Genomic DNA, 13,087 nt, shown 5'->3' with positions numbered 1-13,087 from the left:
GGACCTTAGATAGCATATTACTTAATAAACCTGTTTTGTGGACTGCTTCATTTGTCCAGTTCTGTCAGTCTTCACCAGCACTATAGTTATGGCCTTGTTTTATTTATTTTAATGCAGTATTATACCTAATCATCAAGGTCTGGGTTATGCCATCCTTCCTCATGCCTGGTAGTACCTTACTTCTTGAGTAGTCACACTTACTCTGTAAGTAGCCCCAGGTGAAGTAAGATACTACTCAGTGTGAGTAAGGATGGCAGAATCTGGCCCTAAATAAATAAAAGGCAGGGATTTTTCCACTTCCTTGCAATGCTTACCCAGCAGAATCAGTTCAACAAAGGAAGACTTTATCCAGGAAATGAAGCATCAAGTGCTTCACTCGGACCTATAGACTTCAATTAAATAACACATGACTGTATTATTTTACTTTAAAAATACAGTTGACTGGTAACAGCTGTATTAGCCTTATGCCTCTTTAAATGTAACAGTTTTCTCCTGGTAAAAGTTTATTTTTGATAGTGAAGGGAATGGTTTAGGATGAGTCATGTAATAACATATATTTTCATTCCATAAATCAGTGTTTCAACATGGTTTTCTGTATATGATTGTTGGAAACATTCCTTTTGCTCCAGTCTTTCTGAATGTATGCATTTCATGCCACATTAAATGCTTATCTGAAGCTTAAGGTGATAGGGCATATCTTTTATGTATAGGACAGGAGAAGAATGAGAAAATGGAACTTTGTACTGGCTCAAAGTGGCTACAGCATCCATTCCATTGAACTTTCATTAGAAAGAAGAGTGCAGATCTAGCAGAAAATCTTGCCTGAGGAAGAGAAGAGCCTATACTGGACTAATTAAAGTGGTGGCCTTAACATTTACATCCAAGACTGTAATTCCTAAATGGCAGCTTACCATTTTACATTTAACTATTTCAGAGTAAAAGCTTCCATTGATAAAAATGGGCTATAGGAACTAACCTCCATTTTTCTTAACTCCTTCCCACTATATGTACTTGAAAGAGCTTGTTGCTATAGAGTGGCTATCACATTATCCATGGCTTCATAGATTGTTGTTTTTTGTTTGTTAGTTTTTAAGTAAAGTGATATTTGGAGCTATTACTTTAACAGACCAATTTATCAAACAATGTGCACAGATGCTTCCTTGCCTTGAAAATTCATAAATGTTAAAGAATGGCAGCTGCAGCATGAGTTCATCTTGAATGTAATCTGTTCCCTAAAAGCCATTTCCACCATTGTCGTAATCTAACCAAACCTTAATATAACCCAATAAAACTGTTCCAGCAGCAAGCTAGCACTCAAGAGTAGCCCTACATTTACCAACCATTGTGCACACAATGCAAAGAAGGATAATAAATTTTTTTTATAATTTTGTTAAATGCCAGCAATGTGCTTCCAACAGTGTGAAGCTATTAAAGGGGAATTATAAATGGGGAGTTAATCATGTCCTTGGAATTGAAAATAGGGTAGTGTTCACAAATCCATGTGCTCTGTAAACAATTTTTGCCCTTGAAGTGTTATCCAGTCCAGAACGGTCTCCATATTTGGTAGCCCTCAGAAGCTCCACACAGAAGCAAAATTTGCTCCTTGCTCTGAAAAGTAATTCCCACCTTTCCCCTCTATTCCTGCACTCCTCCCTTTTCTCTTCCCTATCTCCCCGCAAACAAACATGCACAAAAAAACTTTATAGAAGCTGTGGAATGTCTCTGTAGGCAACAAGTACTGCCCTTTTCCTAAAGGGGGCCTAGCCCATGTGACTGTCCAATGCCTGGTTACTATATGTATGGTTGACAGGAACATTTCAGAATAGAAGTGTATATGATCACAACAACCAAAAGGTATGGTGGTTGACTTGGGTTGTGCGAAGGGATTAATTTTTGCAAGATGGAAAAACATTTCTGTCCCACCTCTTTTAAAAGACTGCTGTGTTATATTCTGTGTTGTAATTGAAATCAATATATTTGAAAATGTAGAAAAACATCCACAAATATTAAGTTTCTGTTGGTATTCTGTTTAACAATGCGATTAAAACTGCAGTTAATCATGATTAATTTTTTTAATCGTGACTAATTTTTTTAGTTAATCGCATGAGCTAACTGCGATTGACAGCCCTACTTTATATTTAATATAATGCACTTCAAAATACTTAAACTTAATTTAGTAAGGTTTTTCAAGGATGTTACAGAAAATTACCATATATCACAGAGAACATTAGGGATGTGATGTAGAGGGGAGGGGGAAGATACTGGCCTTTGTAGATTTCTCTCCACAGGCTTTACTCAAGTCCATTGTTGTTAGTGCTTCCAAACCAAGTAGGGTGAAGAAGGCTGTGAACATTGGCTCTGAAACAGACCAATCTCTGAGAAAAGACTGAACTGCTAGATAAGTCCCACCTCTCTCAACCTAAACGAATTCTCTACCTCCAGCGAGGCATTATGGAGCTGCTTCTAGGGGGTATAAATAGGGCCCTACCAAGTTCGTGGCCATAGAAAATGCGTCACACGCTGTGAAATCTGGTCATTTGTGTGCTTTCGCCCTGTACTATAAAGATTTCAAGGGGGAGACCAGTGCTTCTTAAATTGGGGGTCCTGACCCAAAAGGGAGTTGCAGGGGAGTCGCAAGGTTATTTTAGAAGGCTCGCAGTATTGCCACCCTTACTTCTGCGCTGCCTTCAGGACTGGGTGGCTGGAGAGTGGCAGCTGTTAGCCGAGCGCCCAGCTCTGAAGTGCCCCACCAGAAGCAGCGCAGAAGGCTGGCAATACCATACCATGCCACCCTTACTTCTGCACTGCTGCCTTCAGAGCTGGGTGGCCAGAGAGTGGTGGCTGCTGACTGAGGGCCCAGCTCTGCAGGAAGCAGCATAGAAGTAAGGGTGGCAACACCATACCATGCCATCCTTCTGCGCTGCTGCTGGCAGTGGCTCTGCCTTCAGAGCTGGGTGCCCGGCCAGCAGCCGCCTCTCTCCAGCTGCCAGAGGCAGCAGGTTTGTATAATTTTTGGTGGTGCCCAGAATAGGTCCAAGTCCCGCCCTGCTCTCCCCCCCCCCCCCCCCCGCCTACCTTGTAAGCCAATATACAGTAACTCCTCACTTAGTCATCCTGGTTAACGTTGTTTTTGTTGTTACATTGCTGATCAATTAAAGCAGTGGCTCTCAAACTTTTTTTTTTTCTGCGGATCACTTGAAAATTGCTGAGGGTCTTGGCTGACCACTTAATGAACTTTCCAAATGTTGTTTGTACCATTAGCTAACTATTGTAAAGCACTTTGGATAAAAGTGCTATATAAAAAAACCCCTTAATAATAAACTTTTTTTGTTCTACACACAAAAGCACACAACTCATATTTTAATATCAGTAGTCTTAACCTTTCTAATGCTATGGATGTGCCCTCTCTCTCCCACCGCAGCAGCAGCCCCCAAGCTGGGGCTGGGAAGGAGGGGGAGGGTCTCTCCCTGCTGCAGCAGCCCCGAAGCTGGGACTGGGAAGAAGTGGGGTTCTCTCCTTCTCTCCCCCACCACAGCAGCCCCTGAGCTTGGGCTGGAAAGGGGGTGGGGGTCTCTCCCCTGCCACAGCAGCCACAGAGCTGAAGCTGGGAAGGAAGGGGGTTTCTCCCCAGCAGCCGCAGCTCTGGAGCCTCTTTCTCTGGCCGCCGTAGCCCTGCGGGTCCCAAATTCCCCCTAACCCCCTCTTCTCACACCACTGCCCCCTCCCACCTACCCCCTATTCCCCCCAAGGCCACCACATCACCTTACATGTGCATCTTCTCCAGGGTCCAGGCACGTAATTAGTGGAGCCACACCTGCATGGCTCCACTAATTAGGTGGGTGGCCCTTTACTCTTTCGTGTGCGGCCGCCCAGGTGTGCACCTTAGAGGGAACTATCCACAGACCACCTGAAGGGAGCTCGCTGATCACTGGTGGTCCGTGGACCACAGTTTGAGAACCTCCGAATTAGAGAACATGCGTGTTTAAAGTTGCGCTGTGCTCCCTTATAGTGGTGTTAGGCAGCTGCCTGCTTTGTCCACTGCTTGCAGAAAATGCAGCCTGTTGGAGCGCTAGTGGTGGGGGCTTGGAACCAGGGTGGGCCGACAGCCCACCTATCAGTTCCCATAAGTTCCCTGTGCGGCTGCTGCCCAGCAGACTATCAATTGTTGGGCAGTTCAGGTATCCCTCCCCCCCACTGCCGAGTGCTGCTCCTGCCCTCTGCCTTGGAGTTGCTCCCATGAACCTCCTGCTTGCTGTGCAGGGTGGGGCGAAGGGGGTGCTGATGTCAGGGTGTCCCCCTCCCCTGTTCCTGCCCCCCATCTCCACAGAGTGCGAGGGACACAAAAGGGCTCAGAATGGAGGGATCTTGCTGGCAGCAGCTGCTGTCTCAAAGTCTCTCTCTCACACCCAGGGTGTGTCTCTGTCTCCCTCTGCCCATGCTGCCTTTTAGAATATGTACAGCTGTACTGGATGGAGTTTAAAAATGAACTCCAGGGTTAGGAAAAGGGAATGTTTTGAAAGTTTGGATCTGGATCCAAACTTAGTCTTGCCAATAGGTGGAACTTCATTTCCACTTCTGGAACAGAAAACAGTCAAAAAAGCTTTGCACTACCTTTGGGCTTAATTAGTTTAGAGGGCAAATGTGGATAATGTCAAACGGAAGGACCATGAACAAATAAGGGAAACTTGCAGCTCATGAAATTAATGAATAAGGTAGACAATTGTCTGCTTACCAGCAAGCTCAGCAGCTGAACTGTCTGAGTTTAAAGCACAAGGAAAGCATGAAGTGCTATTTCAGTGACGAGATTTTTGTGGAAATGTCAGGGCAGATTCTGTCCATGAACTGACTTGTATAGCTAGAAGAAAAAGAGTCCTCAGAAAGATGGAGGGACCAAGCTAGAATCTTGCATCTTGCAGAACATTCTTCTCAGAATAATGGCCCATTTTCTTCAGGCTGCTGACCAAATGGCCCTTTTTCAGTGGATCTTATAGCACAAATGCCACAGACCTTTGCTGTGTCCTGGATAAGCTTGTTGTGCGACAGGTGAGTCTCTTAGGAATCTCCAAATTAATTATTGGCATACTATTCAATTTTTAGCATCTGTTACCAAACCTATTTCATGCCAGCCCATGTCCCTCTTTGTTGTATTTCAAAAAAAAGAAGACAGTTTTGAGTGAACTTACATTTTCAAATGTCATCTTTTGTTGTTCTTACAGAGCTTGCTGTACTAAATTGGACCATTAGTCTGTAAATTCAGCATTTTTGCTTTACAAGGCAGCAAAATAACCCATGCTGGTCCTAGTGAATTTTGCAATGCTGTACATATTTGGTTTCTCCCCTGACTCGTTCTGGTGACTTTTTCTCTGCATTGTACCCTGTAGTAAACATGGGGACACTGTGTGTAAAGTAGTGGTTTCTGAATTAGACTGAACTGCTTGATGTAGCAACCTCAACAAGAAAAGAATCTGAAAAAGTATAAGAATTGGAAGTTGGGGGGGGGGGGGTATGGATTACAACTGCTAGTTGTTCTGAATTTCCCAGTACCACACTGTTACCTCTTCTGTGCCTGGGTGCTACTTTGGCTCTGTGATATCACCTTACTGCAGTTGCCACCTCTGATACTAGTTCCTTGTTCTTCTCTGATAATGGGATCATTGATGGGAAAGAGCTACTTGGCAGGGTGAGGGACTAACTGACAAATGGTGATGACAATATTGCTGGAAGAAAATTTTCTTCTATTCTAACCTTTTCCATGCGAGAGAGGAAGCAGGTTCCGGCCGGGGGTGTGGACTCTGGAAGGCGGGTGGGCTCTGGGGTACAGCCGGGATGAGGGGTTTGGGGTGCAGGAGGGGGCTCCGGGCTGGGGCAGGAGGTTGGGGTGCAGGAGGGGGTGTGGGCTCCAGGAGGGCGTTTGAGGGGGTTTGGGCTGTGGGCTCCGGATGGGTGACGCTTACCTCAGGCCGCTCCTGGAAGTGATCGGCATATCTGGCTCCTAGGCAGAGGGGCCAGAGGTGTCTGTGCACTGCCCGCTCGCGCAGGCACTGACCAGAGTCGCCAGAGTCCCTTCTCAACCGGGCACTCAGGTCAAAAACCTGCGTCTGGCAACCCTGGGAGAATTTGGAAGAGGACACTTTCTCCTCTTCTGCTCGATACCTATTTTATCCAGTAAAGAAACTAACTTGTCAAACACCTACAGATATTTGGATGCCTCCAGTTTACCAGCATGTGTATCTTCTCCTGTCACTAAACAGCCTCTGAGTACTTTAGCTTCTGGTTTTTGGTTTTGGTTTTGTTTTTCTTGTTGGGAAGTGGACAGAAATTTACTACCGCTACTTGAGACAAAAGATTTTAACCGCAGCTGAGGGAAATGGAATGAGTAGTGTTACATTGGTTACTTAAGAAACGTGATAAATTGACTAATAAATATTGAATTGAAGTAATAAAACATTATTTTTAGAAGTCTGTCAAGTTTTTCCACAGACTCTTTATTTAATCTGATAGTTGTTAGATATTACCCCATGGTTATTTACACTCTCTAAATAGATACATAAATTAAAATGCTTTTTAATTTAGCTTTGCCAAATGCTGCTCATTTAGGTTCAATGCCTACATGTAAATCCCCAAAGGCAATCTTAAAACCTGGAATTTTAAAGCCAAAATGATTTAAATAAGAGCAAAATTTACTTAAATAAATCAACAGCACAAACAGAATTCCCTACTGTGTATTTGCAACAGATACGGCTTTTGTGCTGTTTTTCCTATCCTGAAGCAGGTAATGATAGGTTGCAAGGATATTAAAAATGCGAAGAGAGAGTTTAGCAGATCAGCAGGTTAAGTGTATTTTCTGTGCGTTTGCTACATCTCATTTTGCTGAGTTAGAGTCTTGCCATTGCTAATTTGGAGTTGTATGTACGTGGCAACGTCTACATACTAGGGAAATTGTGTGAGATGCAAAGGAAAAAGAAGCTGTCTGCAAAGTGCAGACTATGTGCAGAGGGAAAGTATTTGGCTCATTTATGGAATTCATGTTTTTTGCAGCGACTGCAGATTATTCCACAGGTTTGAAGCAGCATTGTCAAAGCTCATTTGTCCAGTTGTGCAGTGTATCCATAACACGCAAGCTAGGGACTGCAGATCCTTGCAGTAGACCTAGTGGTGACTTGGGATGGCACTCTGAAGAATATTAAATACAAATAACATTAAGGATGTCACTTAAACCCAAAAATTAATGAGATGCAGAGTACAGGCCTTCCCAGCTGATTCATTGTCTGGATACGTGATCTCCCATGGATTTCAGACCCAATCAGAGAGGCTATGTTACTGGACTGCTTTAGGTAGGGTCTTTTGTCTAAATTTGTTGTTGTTCAAATATATTTTAAAATTAGTGTTTTTATGAATGCACAGTGGGGCTTAGCTCTGCTACTGGCCTGCTGCATGACCTTGGGCAAGTCATTCCTCTTTCTGTGACTCACATTCCCCATCTGTAAAACAGGGATAATGACACTAGCCTCCTTTTGTAGAGCACTTGCAGATCTCTGGGTGAGAAGCACTCTATAAGAGCTAGGTATTATTATTATTGTTTTCTTGGAAGCTGTTTGAAACAAGCTCCAACCTAGATTCTGCAAAGAGTGAAGACCTAAGCACATGCATAACTTTACCCACATGGGTAGCCATGTTAAAATCAGTGGAAATACTCATGCGGGTAAAGTTATGCATGTATTTAAGTCTTTGCAGGACAGGGACAAGATATGGTTTGACATTCTTTTTTTATGCTTCCTTTAAGGGGACAGACATTGGGAAACCTCACTCTGTGTAAAGGGAAACTGCAGGATGTAGAACAAGGCAAGAAGTCCACAGTGGGGAGCTAATTTGAGGAGGGTTGCATGAAGGGATCTTCTTTATGGAGAGGTGTTGGGAGTCAGGCAGGGACCTGTTTGTTTGACGGGGGAACAAAGCTCCATTGGGAGCTAGATGTGAAGTCTTTGTCAAGCAGGGAAGCTGTAAAAATCAGGGAGAGAGAATGTTGGCAGAAATTGATCTTCAGTGTGTTATACACTGACTTTGTATGACCTTGGGCAAGTCACCACATCTCACTGGGCCTCAGTTCCCTACCTGTACAATGGGGATAATAGCACTCCCCTCCCTCAGTGGATGTGTTGAGGATAAACACATTAAAAATTGTGAGGTACTATAGTGGTGGAGGCAAAATTAATACCTCCACTAGTAGATAGTTCCCCAATTTAAAAAATGCAATTTTGGGCATCCTTCGGGTCTTTTTGCAGATGCCAGTTCACCATAGGGGATGTCCCTTGGGATGTGCCCATCATTCATTCCGCACACATGCCCAACCCAGCAAAGGTGTCTCTGTCTGAGGAGTGTTTGCATGCTGGGTATGCTGGCCTTCTTGAGCACTTCAGTGTTGGTGACTCTGTCCCTCCAGGAGATACCAAAGATTCAATGAAAGCTGTTGAGCCTCTTTTCCTGCTATGTCTCGCTCCCATGCAAAAGTGTGCTGATAACACACGCATGGTACACACAGATCTCTGTGTGTTCTGTCAGTTTGTTGTTTTTGCCAAACCCTCTTCAGTCTAGACATTGTTGTGGTGGCTTTTCCAGTGCGGATGTTGAGTTGTTTAAAGTGAAAGGTTGACTGCGATAGTGGACCCCAGGTATGTGAACTCATTCACCACTTCAAGTTCATAGTTGTTCTTGGTGGAAAGTGCTTCCTCAACTCCTTGGCACATTATGTTCGTCTTTTTTAGGCTTATAGTAAGCCCGAAGTCTTGGCAGGCTTTGGTAAAACTGTCCATTAGGCTTTGAAGATGAACTTCTGTGTGGGTCATCAGTGACGCAGCAGTGAAAAAAGGAGATTATAACTAAAGTAACAAAAATATACAGCCTGTTTCAAATACACTGTTTTGAAAATGGTATGTTTAGAGGCTAAGTGCTCACGAAGTTGTATTATTTTTCTATTGTATTTTTTCAAAGGTTGTTGTGCATATAAGGGCTAGGCAAAAAGCATCTGAAATTCTATAACATAATTTTTATTGCTTAGTACGGTGGACAAACCATTTTGCTAAGTTCCCATCCAATAGGACATTAAAATAGCAAGATATTGAACTCTCAGAGCAGCTTTTACAATGGAAATGTTAACAGGTCTTGACCTCCATTGTGCTGCTTTTTAGCGGTGGAGTAACTTATTGTGGATAGAGCCAGCCCTAGCCAGGTGCTACAAGGATGACTTCCCTTGACTTTTGGGTATGTCTACACTACAGCTGGGAGCATGCCTCTCAGTAGAGGTAGACAGACTTGCACTAGCGTGCTAAAAATAATGTGGATGTTGTGGTCTGGGTGGTAGCACAGGCTAGCCATCTGAGCATAGACCCAGGTGGTCAGGCGGGTTTGTATTTGTGGCCACCCATGCCACAACATCCTTACTGCTACTTTTAGCATGCTAGTGCATGTCTGTCTACCTTACTGGGAGGCATGCTCCCAGGTGCTGTGTAGACAATACCCTTGGTGGCTCCATGGTTAATGCTTATTAGAGCTGGTCAAAAAATGCCAATTATTTTTTTGTAAGACATGTTTTTAAAAAATTCCAAAACGTCACGCACAATTTCTTTCCAAAAAGCGAAAAAATGTTTGATTGTCAAAAAACACTCTCAGGAAAGCTCCTGGCTTTTGAAAACTGATGTTTTTAATGGAAAATTTTCAGTTTCCATTTTTTCATCAGAAGCCCAGATGTAGATGCTGTATAGCACCTTAGTCACGCTCCTTTCTATTTTGCCCACCCTAAACTATGACTGATGAAATAAAGCACTTCATACAGGATCAGTAAAGAGCTTAATAGCAAAGCTTTATTGTTAATCATTCCAGATGGTGCTTAAATGATTTTATTTTTTCCCAAGGAGCGTATATAGAGTCTTCAAGCAAACAATACTAGGAAATCCCGTGGGGCCTCCTGAAAGTTTTTTAATTATGTTTTCAATACCATCTCTCTGATTACCTGGGACTTAAAAGCTTCACTTAGCAAAGTGAACCTAATGGAGCAATACCTGTTAGCGTTGAAAGCTATGGCAATCAAATTTCTCCAGCTCTCATTTCTAATGAGATTTTCGGTTAAACAATTTAGATTTTTAAAAGTATATTGGTTTTGATACAAATCTCCCTTTTCCTTTGAGTCAGAATTTGTTCGAACCATTGGAAATAATTCTAAAACCCTTCCACAAAGTTTGACCATCATTCTAATTTTCCCAGGTTGTTTGGCTTTAGGAAATTGTACTCATCCATACAGTAGAAGAGTATACCTCAGAGGCAAACCATTAGCTGAGAAAGAGACATGAAATCTGACTGGCTGGCTTTGTTTTCATCAAATATAAACAGAGTAAGGTTACTATTTTGATTTATACCTAAGATTAAATACACTTGAAAGTGAAGGTTTCCATTTTTTCTTTCTCAATAGGAGTAAAGGAGTTTGTCGAGCCCAGAAGCATCTCTTTCTGGACCCACAAAGGGCCAATGTCTATTGAAATCAATGAGACTCTTTTTCTACTGACTTCAGCAGGCTTTCAATCAAGCCCTAAATTGTCATCTGAACCTATAGCAGAGGTTTATGGTGTGCTAGTAAAATATAAACAGTCTTTGAAGTGTTGTTAATGTTTTGTGCAGTAAATGTAGGAAGCGGGGACTTGCTTTTGACTCTTAGCAATATAAATTCCTGTTTACTTCAGTGCACAGAATGTATAATAGGTGATACATAAATTGGAGTCACGGCTGGGCAAAAATTTTCAGACAAATAGTTTATTTGCCAAAAATAAATGCAGTTTCAGTCGACCCAAAACCACGTGCAAATTTGACCCAATTAATTTCAACTGGGAAAATGATTTTCAGGGCCAGCTTCAGAAAAAAGTGCGTTTGTGGTAGATACACAAACGTTTGCTCCCCCCTTATAACATTTAGCCCAATAATTAGGGCACTTACATGGGTATAGGAGCCCCAGGTTTGACTCCTTACTCTATAGCAGAGACTTGAACTCAGATCTGCCCCCTCCTTATGTGAGCATCCTAACTGCCAGCCTCTAGGCTATTCTGTGGTGTGGGTTCTTTCAATTCTCCTGGTGAAGCTGTTCCACTTTGTACGAATACAGAACTAGTCATTGGGTCAAAGAGAGAGTGAGAATGACTCAGTAGCCTGGTGATTAAGGCACTCAACCGGGAGGTAGGACATATGGTGTTAAATCCCTCCTCTGAAACAGGCAGGGATGAGAGAGTTCCTCTTTTCTGAACCTGACCAGACTTTTCCAATTTGCTGACATATATTCTGAACGTTATTGGAACCGAACCAAATGTTTGTTCTGATTTTCCAGTTTGCCGGCTGACCCAAAAAATCAGTTATTTGCCCAGCTCTAGTTGAAGTGTTTGTGCTACTCCTAAATCACTGGGCAGCCTCAATCAGTTGTTGCTTGTGCTGCTTTGCTGCTGTTAGCCCTGATTAAGAGCCCAATCCAGCTCCTTCTGAAGGAAATGGAACAGGTGTTTGAAGGCTGATGAATTTTGGGATATGTTGCTGGTTTTGGAAGCAGTGGTCTCATATGCTGGTCAGGGGTAATGGCTCAACATGGATTTAAGCATCGCTGAGAGGATAGGAGAAAAAATGAGCCTTTAGTAGTATAGCATAGACAATTCAGAGACAGGATTAAAGGGAGCACTATAGAGGGGGAATTTTGTTATACATCTTTCTTCAACCTAAATGTGGAGTTACATGGCTAGATAATCATGCATGCTGTTGAAATTTTATGGGGAAATTTGGAAGGACCATTTGCCTGCACCAAATGTTATAGGATACTTTTTCTAAAATAACAGGCATGCCCAGAGTTGTTAATTAAATGCTATATAACATGAATAACTTACAGTGTAATAGAGAGAGACTGTTTTCTAATAGCATGGTTAATTAAGTAATCTCTTTCCCTTCTCTTTTTAGCATCCGAAGACTCTAAAGTGCAAGACAAGAAAGCTGCTTCTTCCAGCCATCCCACTTCTGCTGCTTCAAGGCAAAGCCCCAACAACTCTGCAGCTAAAGCAGGTACGCCATTACACACTTCTTACCACCACTACTTGTTTGCCTAGACCACAGAAAAGCTGTTATTTTTGTAGAACCTTTAAAAAAACCTCTTATATTTCATCTGCTGCTACTTCAGTTGAAAATAATTATGAATGATTATTCCTACTCAGCTGTGCTGATTATGCACAAAGAATTAAAAAAGCTTTTTTAATTTTGTTCTGAAAAATGGAAAAAAAGTCCTCTCTCTTTCTGTGCTTACACCAGAAAAGCATATGAAATCAGCAGGCTGCTGTGGGGTAGTTTCATACCCTTGCTTGCTTCAATTTAAATAATTGTGTAGACAAGCCTTTAGTTCCTAAATGGAAGGAGTCAGGTCTCAGTGCATGAGGCGCAACCTTAAAGCCAGCAAGGCTGCATCTGCACTACTAAAATTAGTACCCATGTTTCAGAATGGTGCCACTTTCCCCTGCTAAGACAAGTGTAGACAAGGCTCATATGCGTTTTCATTCCATGGTTATAACAATGCTAGAGTCCAGTCGTAAGCAGTCGTTCACACTGAGTGAGTGGAGTTCCTGCCCTACCCCAAACAAAACCCAGCTCCTAAAGCTTGGTTCTCCACTCAGTCCCAGGGGCAAAGTGGAGATGGAGTTGTTTCTGAGTTTCTAGGCTCCATGCACGTTAGAGCTTTAAAAGAGCACCTGTAACCTACGCCACTAGAATAAAGTCCCTCGGGGACCTTGCACCAGTGGCCGACTGGGCATAGCAGCACTTCACGGCTCACCAGGTGCTCCCTCCCTCTTCTTATACCAAGCCATAACTACGTAAATGCTATACAAAAAACAAAACAAAAAAGAGAGTGCTTCCGTGTAGTGTCCAGAATGAGTCTCAGCTATGTATTAGTATCAAACGTTCCTTTTTTTAAATTTTATTTTATTTTATCTCTTAAGGTTGAATTCACTGGTACATTTTGTGTATTTTGTAGAACTCTGGAGCAGTACAAAATAGCTACAGTGTAGTGGCCAATTAT

At 42.7% G+C, this 13,087-nt stretch overlaps 1 protein-coding gene across 9 annotated transcripts in view; it reads left to right on the top strand.

The window, feature by feature from the left end:
- Window positions 1-13,087, top strand: part of MAP7 (microtubule associated protein 7) — a 189,307-nt gene that overhangs the window by 91,568 nt on the left and 84,652 nt on the right. For all 9 annotated transcript variants that reach the window (XM_074948494.1, XM_074948492.1, XM_074948491.1 and 6 more), the window contains exon 2: window positions 11,980-12,081. In XM_074948494.1, the coding sequence (XP_074804595.1) occupies window positions 11,980-12,081 (102 nt within the window). The remainder of the gene's footprint in view (window positions 1-11,979; window positions 12,082-13,087) is intronic.

The sequence above is a fragment of the Natator depressus genome, chromosome 3, assembly GCF_965152275.1.
Source record: "Natator depressus isolate rNatDep1 chromosome 3, rNatDep2.hap1, whole genome shotgun sequence".
Classification (NCBI taxonomy): Eukaryota; Metazoa; Chordata; order Testudines; family Cheloniidae; genus Natator; species Natator depressus.
The sequence above is the reverse complement of the archived record's forward strand: the minus strand, read 5'-3'. Positions and strand labels throughout refer to the sequence as shown.